At 33.6% G+C, this 16,961-nt stretch overlaps 1 protein-coding gene across 1 annotated transcript in view; it reads left to right on the top strand.

Annotated features, from left to right (window-relative positions):
* The first annotated feature begins 8,565 nt into the window (after window positions 1–8,565).
* LOC107862913 (zinc finger CCCH domain-containing protein 56) overlaps window positions 8,566–16,961 on the top strand; it is a 24,206-nt gene continuing 15,810 nt past the window's right edge. The window contains exon 1 of the mRNA XM_016708626.2: window positions 8,566–10,176. Within this exon, the coding sequence (XP_016564112.2) occupies window positions 9,411–10,176 (766 nt within the window). The 5' untranslated portion in view covers window positions 8,566–9,410. The remainder of the gene's footprint in view (window positions 10,177–16,961) is intronic.

Below are 16,961 nucleotides of genomic sequence, written 5' to 3' on the forward strand. Positions count from 1 at the left end.
TGAAGTTCCCGCACTGTGTCGCATAAAATAGTAATGTCCGGAAAAGGATCAGTCATATCTAGAACACGCATGAATTGACAAATGTAAAGAAAAATATTTACAATGTAATACAACATATACGACCAACTGGTAAATTTACGCCAGAAAAAAATTTACCTCAACGAGAAAGGAATATGCTCTTTGAATAGAAGTGGTTGCAGATGTCATACGAGAGGAAAAATGTAAGAAATAAATAGATTTGAATGAAGATTGAGAGACCTATAATATAATCTGGATGTGTCAGGCCAAAAGGCAGGACTATTCAGCTCCATTGTATTAATTACATTCAAACTAGTGGCATTTTATTTTCTGTGAAAAGTCGCGACTTTTTCTTTTACACTAATTACTTCTTACCTTTTCATAGAGGTTTAAGACTCGATAAAAGCCGTTATTATTGAGCTGTTACAAAAGATCGTCCAGCATTTTTAACAGATTTAGCATCTGTTGCAACATATAGATTATCTGTTGTGACAGATGGACCATATGTTTGGAGGAGATATTTTGATTTCTTCCAACAGCTGATTCGTTAGTTGCAACAGATGGAGATTTTGATTCATCAGCTGTTTTGAATGTGTTAAGATAAAAATTCACGACTCTTCACACCTCCATTTTAATAGTCATCACATTCGTGCAGATGAATAAACAACACTGACATGTCCTGATGGGGTAGGAAGAATAAGATGCGTGTAATGGATCCCATTTTCATGCATGGGAGTTATGTATATTATAGATCAGGCTACCGTGAAGACACATAAAGTGCAATGATTTTGTAAATACAGTTTTTTACCGATGATTAGACACTAATCCTTCAAACAAGATCCTGAATTATACAGTTTAGTTTGATAGGTGCGAACTGATAAGGCCAAAGGGTGCCAAGACGGTGGTGTCGATACCCTGTTATAATTTAATGACACGATTCATGCACATGTTTTTGTGTCAAGTTTGGGGAAGGGTTCAAATTTTTTGTGGCGGTGTAAATATCCAATAGTGATTGGACCAATTTTAATGGCACAATGGACTTCTTGAAAGACCTCCGAAGCCTCGCAATTCAGCAGACAACGATAGAAACAATAGAAATTCTCCTAGTCCAAATTTATATAGATGGATTGGTAAAGGAGACTCTTATACAGCAGAAGGTGTTTGGGAGAAAACCTGTACGGGAAGAGGGAGGTTGAGAAGACCATATATCATCTTAGTACTTGTTTAAGAGGATACACAGGGTCAATTCCTCTTGACCATTCTTCTTTTTCTTCAACGACTGATGGATTTTCATTTTTGGATACACTTTCACATTCGTATCTCATCCAGTTTTTTCATTTTTCATGTCAATTTCATAAGCTAATTTTGCTACGCTTTCCTTCCGACCCTGTGTATTCTCTTAAACAAGTACTAAGATGATATATGGCCTTTTCAACCTCTCTCTTTCCGCCGCACAGGTTTTTTCCTAAACACCTTCTGCTGTATAATAGTCTCCTCCAACAACCCATCCATATAAATTTAAATCAGGGCAATTTCTATTGGTTCTATCGTTGTTTGCTGCATTGCGAGGCTTCGGAGGCCTTTCAAGAAGTCCATTGTGCCATTAAAATCGGTCCAATCACTATTGGATATTTACACTGCCACAAAAAACTTGAACCCTTCCCCAAACTTGACACAAAAATATGAGCATAAACCGTCATTAAATTGTAACGGGATATCGACACCACCGTCTTGGTCCCTCGGCCTTGCCAGTTCGAACCTAACAATCTTAACTGTAAAATTCCATATCTTGTTTAAAAAATTAATGCCTAATAGGTAAAGAACAAACATTCACAAAATCATTGTACTGGATGTGTGTTTTCATGATAGGTTGATCAGTAATACATACCTCCCACATATGAAGTGATTCCATCTGCAAGCAGCTTATTCCTCCAAATCCATCTTTACTCTAGCCTTTAATGTTGGCTGAGCAAAAGTGGATCCAATTTCACTACCTTTTGTCAGATGGTTAATATGTTGCACCAGATGGGTAATCTGTCGGAGGAAACAGTAGCACGATTTTGTTAAACAAAAAATAATAATTTCACCATTTTTACCAAGAACAAGAACAGAACAAATCAAACCAAATTGTCCTTTTATTTTTATAAACACAAACAATAAAAATCAAACTTAAAAAAAATGCAACAAACAACAAAATATCATAATTCACTTTGAAAAGAGAAGAGAAGAAATACCAAAAATTAGGGTTTTATTCAGACCGCATTTCAAATTAGTGCAACAAATATTGAAATTGTTAACCAATACTATAAGAGAAGTTGGCTCAAGTTCCTCATTTTCTTCAAAACTAAAAAAGGCCATAAATTTTTACCTATGAAAGAAAAAAAGGACCGATGAAGAATTCGAAACTGTTGTGGCCAGAGAGCAAGGTTGTCACGTCGATTGAAGTCGAAAAGGAACTAAAATCCCAACTATTTGTTGTCGGATGTTGAAGTCGCCAATGATTGAAATAAGAAATTTACAGAACAGTTGGTTGGGAGAGAGTTGAGAGAAACTGTCGAGAGAGGGATGAGAGACAGGTTGATTGAATTGAAGAGGGGAACTCGAAGCCCAACTATTTATCATTGGGGGTTGAAGGGAGAAATTTTGCAGAACTGTTGGTTGAGAGAGAGTTGATAGAAACTGTCAAGAGAGAGGAGAGAGTGGTTGATTTGGATTGAAGAGGGTGTGGGTTGGGTTGATTTATATTTTTGAAAAGATTAGAAAGCTTTAAAAATATTAATCAAGTCCACAATTAACTTGATAAAGTTTCCTAATAATGTTTGACCCTATCTGTTGGTCAATGTCACCAATCCTTCATTCAAGACTTAAAAGACACCTATTCTTCAATTTTCTCAAGTTACTCCATATTAAGATGTTCTTATATTGTTCGAAAAAAATCCAAAAATAATTTTGTAATATATAGGTTTCTAAGGGTCTCCAAAAAGGATTGAAAAAACATTCATCTCCAAAAACCTTCAAAATACAAAACTCTAAGAAAAAAAGAAAATCAAAAGAAATTGGAGAATCAAGTAAAATTTCAAGTCTTGATGTTGAAAACTCCTTTGAATATGATTCAGAAAAAGATAAAGACGACAATTTATTTGTATATGTATTTATTAGCTAATGAATATTAATTTGTATATATATACAAATCTTGTTGTATGTGTGTGTGTATATGTGTGTGTGTGTGTATATATGTTGAGGTAGGAGAGGAGTTATGCTCTTTACAGACGAAGGAGCCAAAATAATATTGTTCGGGACCACATTCCGATTCTGTAGGATAATAGATGAGTTTTTAATTTTACGATGAGATAATGAGCCTTCGTGATCCGATTGTACATAATTAGTTACAAAATATGGCATTTGTTAGAACAGCTTCGGGGACACTACTCGGCTTCTAGCTCCCTCTTTCGCAAGCGCATCTGCGACTGCATTCTGCTCCCTGAATATCTTGGTTGGTGGGACTGTCTGTGTCGCCTCTATTAGTGAGCTGCACTCATTAAGTAAATTATGATACGAGAGGTGATCATTATTGAGCATTTGAAGTATGGCACTAGAATCAGTCTATATATACATACACACATATTTGGAATATGTGAATGTATTTGTATTTTTTAACATACATATGAAGTTTACATATGTATTTTTGGTCAGTGTTGGATTTATATTTGTAATGTCCTATGTCCTTTTAGAGGATAACATATGCATCTATTTGTATGTATTTAATTTGTATATGTATTTATTAGTTAATGGATACTCATTTGTATATATATACAAATCTTGTTCTTTATATATACATTTTCGAGGCATGTGCATGTATTGTGTAGTTTTGATTACCTATATGTATGTATATATATAGTTGTCATTTTTGTAATAGAGATTTATGTCATATATGCATATATATGGTTAGGTATGTATTCTGTAAATACATATGCAGATATATATGTATTTTTGTATTATAAATATATATATGCAGATCTGTATGTCTATATATTTTGTATATTTTTGGGATATGTATATCTAATATAGATACATATCTCTTATGAAAAACAAAAAATCTTAATCATTAAGGAAATAACGTAATTTTTGTAAAAATCTTAACTAATCTATATCTATAATTTATAATCTATAATCTATATCTATAATATATTAAAAGTGTGAAGCCCCTTAGAAAAGTGATTCGAACTTTTTACCCTTCATTAAAATACTTTTCTTTAGACAAAACTGTCTTTTCACTATTTTTTAAATTTATTATTTAATTATTTTTTATTATATTAACTAGACTTCCTAGAATATATGAGACTTCTAAAATATATGGTAGAAGAATTAATTAATATTTTTCTTTCTACTAGACTTCCTAAAATATATGGTAGAAAAATTAATTAATATTTATATTATCTCGTCCTTTATTATTTTGTTGGCAATTTCTATTAAAATATTTAAACATTTCCCGTTAAACACGTTTATTTTATTTTTTTTTAGCTTTCAATTTTTTAATTATCACCATTTGTGATTTTGGGTTGTTTCTTGAACTTTCTTTAACCGGTTTCTTTTTGAGTTTTTGGTATTAAAATAATTTACTTTCCTCGTTAATCTAGATTAATCATGTAGGAGTAAATTCTAGTCAAAAGGTTTACTTATTGGGTGAATATGATTGATGCTCATCTAACTTGATTCGACTGTATGTCTAGATTGTCACTATTTTTTTTTAATTTAGTATTTAATTACTTTTTATTATATTAACTAGACTTTCTAGAATATATGAGACTTCTAAAATATATGGCAGAAGAATTAATTAATATTTTTCTTTCTACTAGACTTTCTAAAATATATGGGACTCCTAAAATATATGGTAGGAGAATTAGTTAATATTCATATTCTCTCCTCCCTTTATTATTTTGTTGGCAATTCTACTAAAATATTTAAACCTTTCTCGTCAAATACGTTTCTTCTTTCTTTCTTTTTTAGCTTTCAATTTTTTAATTATCACCATTTGTGATTTTGGATTGTTTCTTGAACTTTCTTTAATCGATTTCTTTTTGAGTTTTTGGTATTAAAATAATTTACTCTCCCCATTTATCTAGATTAATCAGGAGTAAATTATGGTCAAAATGTTTGCTTATTGGGTGAATATGATTAATGCTCATCTAACTTGATTCGATTACATTGGTGGATGTTTGATTTTCTAACCCTCAACTACTTCACTGTTTTTGTCAGTATAATAGAATTCAACATGTGTGCATATACATAGATCTTCTTTGTTTTCATTCAAAATGATTCTTTAGGATCAAAATTTCTGCTCAAACAAGAATTAGTTAGATCAAAATCGAAGCTTTGTGATTACTAATATATATATTTTTATAATTTACAGGTTGGAGATGAATGTCGGTTGACTTTGAAGAATTTCTTGTATAAAAGTTAGGTTTAAATGTATTGTTTAAATATCTTTATTATTTTATCTTAATTTACAGATGCTAGAAGAATGTGGGTCGGCTTTGAATTTTTTTTTAGGTAAAACTTAGGTTTAATTGTATTATCGTAATATTTGTATTAGTTTGTTATTTTGTATAAATATTGGCCGGTTTTGAGAAATTTTTTTATATAGATATTCTCATATTCAGCTTTGGCCAAATCATCTTTCATATATTTCGTATTGGAAAAATCCTTTTGGCCATAAAATTTAGCCATAATTTATTCATAATAATAAAAAGTTGTATTCACACTATAAAACAATTTTTTCTTGGACATTTTTACCTTTTACCTTAAAAATTAAATATATTCTTCTATAATATTTTCAATACATCGATTATTGTGAAGGAGCTTAATTACAATTAATTCTCATATCCATTGGAAAGTGCTTGCCAATTTTCCTTAGCTATTTGAAAATACGTATTTCCATTTCAATTTTCCTTAGCCAATTGAAATGTATTCCCATATTCATAGGTATAAATATCTATAATTTTCAATCAAACGTATTTGAAAACATATGGTGGAAATTGAAATGTATTTTCAAATCGATTTAAACATAGTTTTTTACTAATTCTAATTCTCGAGTAAAAAATTCCTCTAATTCTAATTCTTTACTAAATATTTTTCCTTCACACTTAAATATTTATTCAGTGAAATGTATTTTCAGTATTTGAAAATATACGGTGATAAATACGTTTATAGTTTGCCAATTTTCATACATACTCATTATTTGTTAATTTCAGTATGATTTCACAATTTGAAAACATAATCATTATTTGTTAATTTCAGTTTAAATCTATGTAAATACGTTTTCAAATACATTTACTTAGATAGACATTCTTAATTTCAGTTAGTATAATTTTACACCTTTTCAAGTTAAGAAAAAAATAATTAGGTAGAGATCTCAATATTTCAGTGTGATCTCAGTCAATGCTTATTCTTTCATAGTAACAATTTTATTTGTGACAGTAAAAGACAATCAGTACTTTAGTTCACATTTTCTAAGTTTGAACAAACACCCTTGACTCTATCTATGACTGTTCAAAATCAAACCGAAATCAATAATCTGTAATGAAATTTTGGTTTTTGAATTAGTGGTTTGACTTATCGGATTACCAAATGTAAAGTGTTTTGATTTGTTGTTTTCGCAAATAAATTATATTTGAAAATTATATATATATATATATATATATATATATATATATATATATATATATATATATATAATTTTTTTTATTTATGTGTAATAATAAAAAATTTTCATTAGAGATCATTTTAGTAACAAATATAAATAATAATTCATAATTTATCAAATCTCCGTAATATAGGGGTGAAAGACTTATATGATTAACACTTATATCTCATTCTCTTTTGTTTGACAGATGTGAACTATATGCATCTATAATAATTTAAAATTGTGAATACCTTTAGAAAAGTGGTTTGAATTTTTTGCCCTTCATTAAAAGACTTCCGAATAGATAAACTTATTTTTTCACTTATTTCCTTCAATTATTAATTAATTGTTAAAAATCTAAAGAGTCCTAATATATATATATATATATTATCGTACATGGTTATAAACTTTTAATTTTGGAATTTAAGGACTTCCTATTAAGGAAAGGTTAAACAAGACTTTGACTTCAAATAAATATCAATTATCATTTTCTTTTTTCAAGTCTTAAGAGTTTTTCTTTTTCACTAGGATTTGCTTTAATTTTCTATCATAATTAAAAAAATTAATACAAAATATTTTTTATAACATATTTCTTCCATATTTGATTAATTCTTTTGGACTTCTATAAATCGAGAATCTTTTCTTCCTAGAAATAATACAATAACATTCATAAGTAAAGAGTTTTATTTTGGAGAGATTTATTCTCTCGAGATTTTGTATTTGTAATATTAATTTTTCAATATGTAGGTTATTTTACTAAAGCATATTAAATATTATATTGTTTTTATTATGATTTTTTCGTAATCTTATTTTGTGAATGTTTGTAATATAAGTTTCACATAACATCATGTCATTTCAATTTCAACTTCAAATATTTTCTAGGTTTATGATTATATTTTTGATTATGAACTTTATGAGTTAGAGTTGTAATTTTTGTCAAGGGATCTTCAATTTTTTAATTTTCAGATTTATTTTTTTATGAACAAAAATATTTATATTTATTTATACTTGGTTAATGGAACGATTGAAATTTTTCTTATGAGTGTGGACAAGTATTAAATTATAACATATGTTAATATCTCGTGGAAAGAATTATGAAGTCAATTTGTGATTTTTCTTTTTTGCAGGTTAGAAAAAAATTTTCTGTCAGTTTGAGTTTAAATTTTTAAGTTGCTACTCAATTAATCATATTCATCATTTACATGAATTTGCGATCTATGTTAAAACACACATCAAAAACTAATTTAAATAATAAAAAATATCTAAATAAAAAATTAATTGATTATAAAGTCCTAGATTAAGTGACATGAAAGACATTGTGGTTATCTAAGCATTAAATTAAGTATATGTTTGAAAATACCTTAGATTCAAGAATGAGAGATTGAACTAAAATAAATCTAACAAGCAAAACAAGTTTTAACTTCCACTATTTTTGGAATCTAAAAAAAATAAAATTATTTTAAAAGTATTTTTGAGAAAAATACATTTAAAAGCACTTTTAAAAACTTAGTCAAACCCTAATATTTAGTAAAATACTAATAGTCGCTCTGTCTCTAAATTTATTAGTTAAACACAAATTGTTTATCACCAAAAATATACATTGAATTGATTTTATAAAATTAAACGCTTTGAAACAAATTACACGCGTAAAACGCGTATACTAAGACTAGTATAGATTTATTAATTATATAACTTAAGCAAAAATCTTTCAATAAAAATCATTTATAGAAAAGAAATCCTCACCTTTAAATGCATAAAGTAATTTAAGCATTATTCCTTATTTAATTTAACGAATTTGAAAAAAAAAAGACAATAAATTTCATTTATATATGTATTTTAATAATAAATTTTGCTTAAAATAATAAAATACAACTTGTTAGTTTGTGTGATTATAAAACATTTGTTATGAAACTTTCTAATTGTATATAAAATTTTGCTTAATATGTATAAATATTCAATCACGAAGTGAATAAGAAAAACAAAGGTGACAAGATCTTTTGCAATTATTAATTCTTCAAATATATCTGTTTTCAGAGTGGTAACAAATTAGTCTGAGATTTTGTTTCTTGATTTAAAGTTGCTTCAACTATTTTTTTTTTCCCGGCTATTTTTGGGATTTTCGTTCTTAATCTCCTTGTTTTACTAGTCTTTATTTGCTTTCTTGATTTGGGTTTTATGGGTTCTGGTTATTTAAGGTTTTCGAATTGATAATTGTGTTTGAGCACTAGTTGGTTGAGTTTCTGTTGTTTTTGTTATTGGGTTTTGCCCCTTTACTCTGAGTGATTGGAGTAAGGCATGATCGTTTTTGGGTTTTGCTCTTTTCCTTTTGAGTGATTCGTAATTAAGTTTAAAGATTGAATCTTTAATGTTATTTTCTCTTGTTTTCAAGCAAAAAAGTTGCTAGCTTTAAGTGGTTATTCTTGTCTTGATCTCTTTGTGCTGTTCTCTTTTCTTTTTTTGGGTAATTTATTCGGAGAGTTGTAGCCGGAAGAGTACAATAGACCCTTGTGGTCCGGCCTTTTCATGGACCCCGCACATAGCAGGAGCTTTACAGCACCAGGCTGGCCCTGCCCTTTTTTTAGTTGTAGCTGGAAGAGTTAAATCTTGTTGCTTGTGATCTGGCTTTGCTTGTGTTTGTATGTCAAATCACTCCATTGTATATTGTTTTTGGTGGGTTTGAGCATATTTGGCTGTGGGGTTCTGGTTCTTCATGGATTTCATAGGAGAAGTCAGTTTTGCTGGAGGGAGTGATGTTATTGGCGTTGAAAATTGGGGTCATGGTTTTACTGACCAGGAAGTTTGGGCTACTGAGGATGATTATAGAGCCTGGAATAGTGGTCGTTCCTCCGAAACCCCTTCGAATTCCAGTCAGGACGGTAGACATTCCCAAAACCGATGTGGAAATGAGCCTCCCCACAAGAAATCACGGAACTCATCGGGTGAAGATTCAGTTAACAATCGCGCCAGAGCAATTGGAAAGATGTTCTTCAAAACTAAATTGTGTTGCAAGTTCCGCGCTGGGGTCTGCCCTAATATTAGTAATTGTAACTTTGCTCATGGCATAGAGGAGTTGCGCAAGCCGCCTCCTAATTGGCAAGACATAGTGGTTGCACATGAAAGTGAGCGTGGTGGAGGAATGATGCTGGAACCAAGAGAAGAACACCAGATACCAACTGCCAGTTCTCCTGACCCGCGTTCAGAGTCCCAAAGGTCCTACAAAGGGAGGCATTGCAAGAAGTTTTATACCGAGGAAGGATGCCCTTATGGAGATACTTGCACTTACCTTCACGATGAACAATCTCGAGATAGAGAGAGTGTTGCAATAAGTGTGACTCCCACTGTAGGTGGATTCGGTAATAATGCTGCTGGAGCAAACCTGAAGCCTTCTAACTGGAAAACAAGAATTTGTAATAAGTGGGAGACCACTGGTTATTGCCCTTTCGGCAGCAAGTGTCATTTTGCACATGGAGCGGCAGGTATGAATGTGGTTTTTGCTTATTTATTTGGGTATAGGAGATGCGATTTTACTGCATATATATGCTTGGTTTAAATTTTGGTTTGGTACAAATGTGCATCACAATATATGAGTGTCTCAGAAATACGAATGTTAAGATGGACGTGCTTTTCAAAAAAGATTAGAAATAATCACATCGCTGGGAAAAGGTACATGTAGTACATAAAGATTTTAAATCGTGGGATGATTGTTCCTTGATTTATTGAAAGATAAAAATATGAGACAAAATCAGTTGACATGGTTTAGTCACGTTCTACGTAGACCTCCAACTGCATCAATCAGGTGTAACACTACAATATGATGATTTTAGGTGTTAAAAGACTGCAAAGGTCTATCTTTATCCATAAACAAAAAGTGGACAAAGCTCTATTCTCACGTGGAGAGAAGTTGTCTAAAGAAACCTATAGTGCTTTGTAAATGTTCAATGTGTTGTCCCCATGCTGATTTCACGAAGGACATAGCACACCAGATGTGATATTTGAAAGTACCCATGCATGCGATACCATCTATTTGAGATTATGGTTTAAGTCATGCTGGTACATTTATTTTTTTTAATAACCGTGGTGTCCATGCTAGCTTTTGCGCACCTCGACTAAATCCACGGGATAACTACCACCTCCCACCAGCAACAGATATTAGGTAACTCTGTTCACCAAGGCTAGGACAAATGGGAAGAATCACCTCGTGCTATGTCTAGCAAGTCATGCTGGTACATTAAGTTCAGCTTTTGCTGAGAAAATCTCGTTGGTTTGTTTAGAGATTTGTATGTCAATCTAGCAAATAAATGTCAGATGAGAGAATCTTCTGTTTTAGATAATCCTTAATTTGTCTTATAAATCCCTCTGCGACCCAGGGAAAGATCCACCTCCAACAATGTGACATTAACTGACTGGAAAATATGAATGTTCAGTTATGGGGAGAGAAAAGAAGGGCTGGGGGCCGTGAAGGAGATACCTTATGATGTGGATGCGTTGCATGTCACCTGTATAATCATTCTTTTGTACATGACTGGCCTTTCTGTGAAAAACAAATAACTGAGTTTTAATCACAAATGTAGGTGACAAATTATCAATATATTTAACAATTTGATGTGAGTGATAGAGGTGGATGCATTACTAGCTAGTTGGGATTAAGACTTCGTCATGCTGGTACATTACATTATGCACAGTAATTTTTAGTTTGTTTAGTGATTTGTATGTTAGTAGTTCATGGTTAAGTGTTAGCATTATAGAACTTCTAGTTCTATAAAACCACTAACTTTCCTAGTTTCCGTAGAAGATAATTATTGAGTATTAGAAAGAAATAGGTAACAAATATATGAAATATATATAGCTGATTGCAACTTATTTGGGATTGAGTCACAATTGTTGTTGTTGGTGAAAATGTTCTATAGTAAGTGCATTAATGTTCTGTTATTGGTGTTAGTGGAATGCGAATCACCTAAGCTGTCCTATAGTATCTATTTTGAAAGTGGAACAAAGCCTAAGTGCTCAGGAAATAGAAATGAAATTATATTCTTCCACGAAAGCTAGTTTTTATTGACTCATTAATGACATGTCTGAAACGGATTTTTTTTCCATAAAAAACTGTGTTATCCCACTGATTAAATAGATGGCATCACTTCCACTAAGGAATTTTTGAGAACAGACAGAGATTTTCTGTTAATAACAGTGATGCTGTTCCTTTTCATCAAACAATATACCCAGTAAAATCCCACAAGTAAGGTCTGGGGAGGGTTCTCTATCTTGAGCCGGGGGTCTATCGGAAACAACCTCTCTACTTCTTCGGAGGTAGCGGTATGGACTGCGTACATCTTACCCTCCCCAGACCTCACTTTGTGGGATTACACTGGGTCTCTTGTTGTTGTTATAGGGTCTGGGGAGTGTAGTGTGTATGCAAACCTCATCTCTTCCTTTAAAATGGAGGAGAGGCTATTTCGGATAGACTCTTGGCTCCAAACAAATTGTTGAAAATATGTCTCAGAAATAAAGTTGATAAGTATTAGTAGTTTTAAATTATCAGAGTTCTATGAGGCTTAACCTTAGGAATTAGTTATCTCTATGTTCTTTGAATTTAAATTTGAATCTAAGTCTAGTGGCTTATTTTTATATTTCTAATTAGAAATTTAGCTATAAATATATGTCTTTGAGTTATTAATAAAACGATTTCCTTTGACAATACAATTGCAGTATTTTTTCTCTCCAAGTCTTTTTCTGTTATTTCTTTTATTTCAAAGCTAAAAACTAACAATTGGTTTCTAGAGCCATTTTCTAGATGGATCTGTGAGTGAGATGAATTCTGAAATTCCCAAATAGCTCCTCCTGTCTTTGATGGTGAGAATTACCAACTTTGGGCAGTAAGAATGGAGACTTATCTTGAGGCTTTAGATTTTTGGGGGGCTGTGGAGGAGAATTATGATATTCTTCCGCTGCCCAATAATCTCATAGTGGCCCAGATCAGAAGCCAAAAGAAAAAGAAAATTATAAAATCAAAGGTAAAAGCAACTTTGTTAGTGTGTCTCCAACAATTTTCACAAGAATTATGGCCTTTAAATCGGCGAAAGAAATTTGGGATTATTTGAAGGAAGAATATACAGGAGATGAAAGAAGACGAGGCATGAAGGTGTTGAATCTAATAAGGGAATTCGAATTGCAAAAGATGAAGAAATCTGAGACCGTTAAAGAGTACTCAGGCTGACTTTTTGGCATTGTTAACAAGGTAAGATTGCTTGGCACAAAATTTAAAGATTCAAGAATTGCTAAAAAAATTCTTGTTACAATGCCTGAAAGATACGAAGTATCAATAACTACCATGAAAAACTCAAAAGACCTTTTCAAGATTACCTTTACAAAATTCTTAAATACATTGTAGGCACAAGAGCAAAGGAGGCTTATGAGGCAAGATGGTATGGTTGAAGGAGCTTTGATGCCAACTACAAGACTCAAAAGCAAGGGTAATAATTCAAAGAAAAACTGCCCACCTTGCCAGCACTGTGGCAAAATAGGTCATCCTTCATTTAAATGTTGGAAGAGACCAGATGTTAAATGCAAGATGTACAATCAACTTGGTCATGAAGTTGTGATTTGCAAAAACAAATTTCAAAAATATGAAGCAGATGCCCAAGTCACCAAAGAAGAAGAAGAAGATCACTTATTTGTGACAACATATTTTTCAACCAAGAAATTTGATATTTGGATGATTGACAGTGGTTGTATAAACCACATGACATATGAAAAAACTTTTGTGAAAGTGTTTCTACCTTTTGGAAAATAAGAAAGTGACTATCGCGCCCCATTTTTCTCGCGAATAGCGGGATTCGATGTGAAAAATCATTTTAGGGTGGTTAAAGATTGAGAGTTGCTGTGATGTCGTGCCCCTTGCTAGAATTCCCTTGGAACAAACTTTCAGGTGCATATACTCTTCCTGATCTAGTCACACCTTGGGTGGCATCTGCTTCAACCACCTTTGCCTTTGTAGGAATATTTTTCTCATAATTTCATAGGACTGTATGGGAATTATAAATGGCCGGGAAGGCCCTCATGACTGTGAAAGTAGTTCTGGGTGTGGCCCACCTCAACTTTAAAGGGTGCTCATTTCTGTGCACCAATGGGAGTACCCTCCTCTTTTTCAATAAACCAAATGGAATTTTCCAAGTCTACCTCTTCACCAACCTCGAGCATATTCACCTAATAGTCCGGAAGAGGATCGTTGGTGACATTCGGTGCTGGGTCTTTCAACTGTATGACCTTGGTGTCGATCAACTGCTGAATCTTATTTTTTGGGGCAAAACATGTCTTAATGGGATGCCATTTCATTCCAGAATGTTAGGCACAGGTCTGATCATGGCGATATCGCGCAGACTTAGTATCAACAGGCATGACAGGAATAGACATGACTTAGCCCGCTTTTATGAGTCGTTCATACAATTGGCCTATGGGTTCGGCCAAAGGTGTGTATTGTTTCTTTTCGAAATTGGCTTTGGGTTTGGGAGTAGGATTGGGTGCTGGAACATTAACGGGTCGGGGTGCTTGGACATGGTTGGTTGTGCATTGTATACAGGATAGGAAGGGCTGGGGAATTGTGGGTGCATTTGATATGGAGTAGGCGTTTGGTATAGTAACCCCGATATGGCATTGGGGGTTGTAGTGGGTAAGGAGATGTCGGGTACGGTGTTGGAGTTGGTGGATCTGGAGGGGTTTGATAACTCAGAATGCTCTCTGAAGGTTGGGTTGCCATCGCTGTACCCATTTCTTTCTTTTTCTTGTGTTCCGCGGTCCCTCCAGATTGTGAAGCCTTGTTGGTAGTTTGTAAAGACTCCAGACTGATGATACTACCATTCGTAAGGCATTCTTCAAGTATTTCTCCCACCTTAATGATTTCGGAGAAACTTTTGTCCATGATCGTTATCAACTTTTCAAGGTAGTGTGGCTTTTGTGCTCGAACAAAGTACTTTTTCAATTTGAGACTCCTTAATTGGGGGTCGAGCTCTCGCAACCTTGGCCCTCCACCTCATAGTGTAGTCTCGGAATGGATCAGTTGGTTTCTTTCTTAATGTCTGCATATAAAACCAATTAGGAATGTTGTCGATATTGAATTCGAATCGCTCAACGAAATTAGAGGCCATATCAATCCAATCGGCCCATTTTTTTACGTCTTGTTCCATGTACCATATGAGAGCCTCACCAGTGAGACTTCTCATGAACAACTTCATTCTTATTTTCTCGTTCTTTCTAACTCCCGCCAATTTGTCACAATACATACGCAAGTGCGCCTTGGGATCTCCAGTCCCATTATACAACTCTAATCACTTTTTAGAGGATAGAATGCTGAGGGTAGGTAGGTGGGGAGAGTTTCAACATATAGAAAGAATGTATGCTGAGGGTAGGTAGGTTGGGAGGGTTTCAACATATATGGGGTTCAAATTATGGCTACCGGATGCATGATGATGGTACACGTTTGGGTTTGGAGGCTTTTGTGGAGATAGATAAGTGAAGTGTTTGGGATCTTGGGTAAGCACATATATAGGATTTGGGATGTTTTGGACGAGGTTTGGTAGATTTTGGATGTTTGAAAGAATTTGAGGTTGAGAGGGAGACATTGGATGATTAGGAGGAGTTTAGGATTTCGGGATGGTATAACTATCGGCCTGCAGCTTGGTAGTATTCAAATTAAGGGAAAGTTTGGCTAAGTTGTGCACCTACGCCAACTCTCCTTGTAACTCCCAAAATTTTCTGTTCCATTTTCAGCATCATTTCATTCTGTCCAGCAATACTTTCTACCTTCGAGCTAGTGTCATCTTTTTCCATAACATTGTGACGATCCCCCATTATTTCTTTACCCTTGTGACTTGCAGGTAGAGGAGGAGGAGAATGAGGAGCCCCTTTCGATCAAGTGTGGTAGGCCAGGGTGCACAAATCAACCCTTTGGGAGGGAGAAAAACAAAAAACAACAACAACAAAGAGTAAAAATTAGTACGTTAGTGGCATAAAGAAGTAAGCATGTTTGTTTGAGTGATAAGTATGCCATGAAATAATGTCCTTTGCTCATAAATGATAAAACCCCCAAAACTAAAACTTTATTGAACTAAATTGTCTAATAAATTGAAAGAAAAAAAAATACGAGGAAATCATAATGAAAATTAAACTAAAAACATCTTCTTCTTGACTCTCTTTCTTGTAGGCCTCTAGAGCTTTGTCGAAGCAATGGCGACTGGTCAAGAGATAGGACAATGCTAGTTTTTCTCCCACACTTCCCATGCCAAGACATTCTTTACCTTGTTTGTCAAACTCATTGCCAAGTTCTTGCACCTTTGTCTCTCCGCTCAAGGCACGATTCCTCCAAAACTATTAATTCTCTTCTTATTTCATTGAACGGAGTCTTCAGTCAAAGCACTCACCATTTGCCCTATGGCCGTTTGATTTTTTGGACTCCCATGGTGACTCGAAAATCTTGTACGGCGATATTGTCGGTTTCAATTGATCTACACATGCTTTGCACATCCCGAATCTTTTGGAGATGTTCAATCAACCATAGCTGTAGTAGCAAATTACACCTCTCAAAACATTTTTCCCCATTCTTGCAACAACCAAAGGCCCAGTAGATGTCTGCTACTATTATGGGTACAATTGTGCAAGGGCCCTTATCAATCCCATTGCACAAAGCATCAACTACTGCAATCAAATGGGTGTATATAACCTCTTCTGCTCCGTTTGGGAAGACCACCATTCCCAAAAAGTAGACGATAAAGGCAAAGATTCTTTTACTTTCCCACAACTTGGGGTCAGGACTTTCTACTTCATATTTTTCTCGCCCTTGATTGTGCCCAAACCTATCAACCAAATAGCTTCCTGGAATTTTGGATTTCATCACAAATGACACCATCATGCTACCTTGAAGACCCAATTTGTTGCGAATTTCTTCTAGAGACACTTTTTGGAATGATAACCTCAGCTTTTTGCCAACTGTTTTTTGGGAACACATTCATGTCTTCAAATACCCACCGATTTCCTCAAGGAGTGGTGTCATCTCTATATCTAAATACCGACTTTGTCTCATCCCAAAATGCAGTGGCTGCCTCAATGAGTTTTCTACATGGGGTGACGTGCATAAGAGATGGCAAGCTCCCCAACGCCTCCTTTACCATGATTGCCCTTGATAACCTAAGTCCATCCACCAAAAATCCATTTGCCTTGGCATGTATCAAACCATGCTAAACCTTGGATAAGAAGTTGGAGGTGCCATTGAACC

This window comes from Capsicum annuum, chromosome 3 (assembly GCF_002878395.1).
Source record: "Capsicum annuum cultivar UCD-10X-F1 chromosome 3, UCD10Xv1.1, whole genome shotgun sequence".
In the NCBI taxonomy this organism is placed as follows: Eukaryota; Viridiplantae; Streptophyta; class Magnoliopsida; order Solanales; family Solanaceae; genus Capsicum; species Capsicum annuum.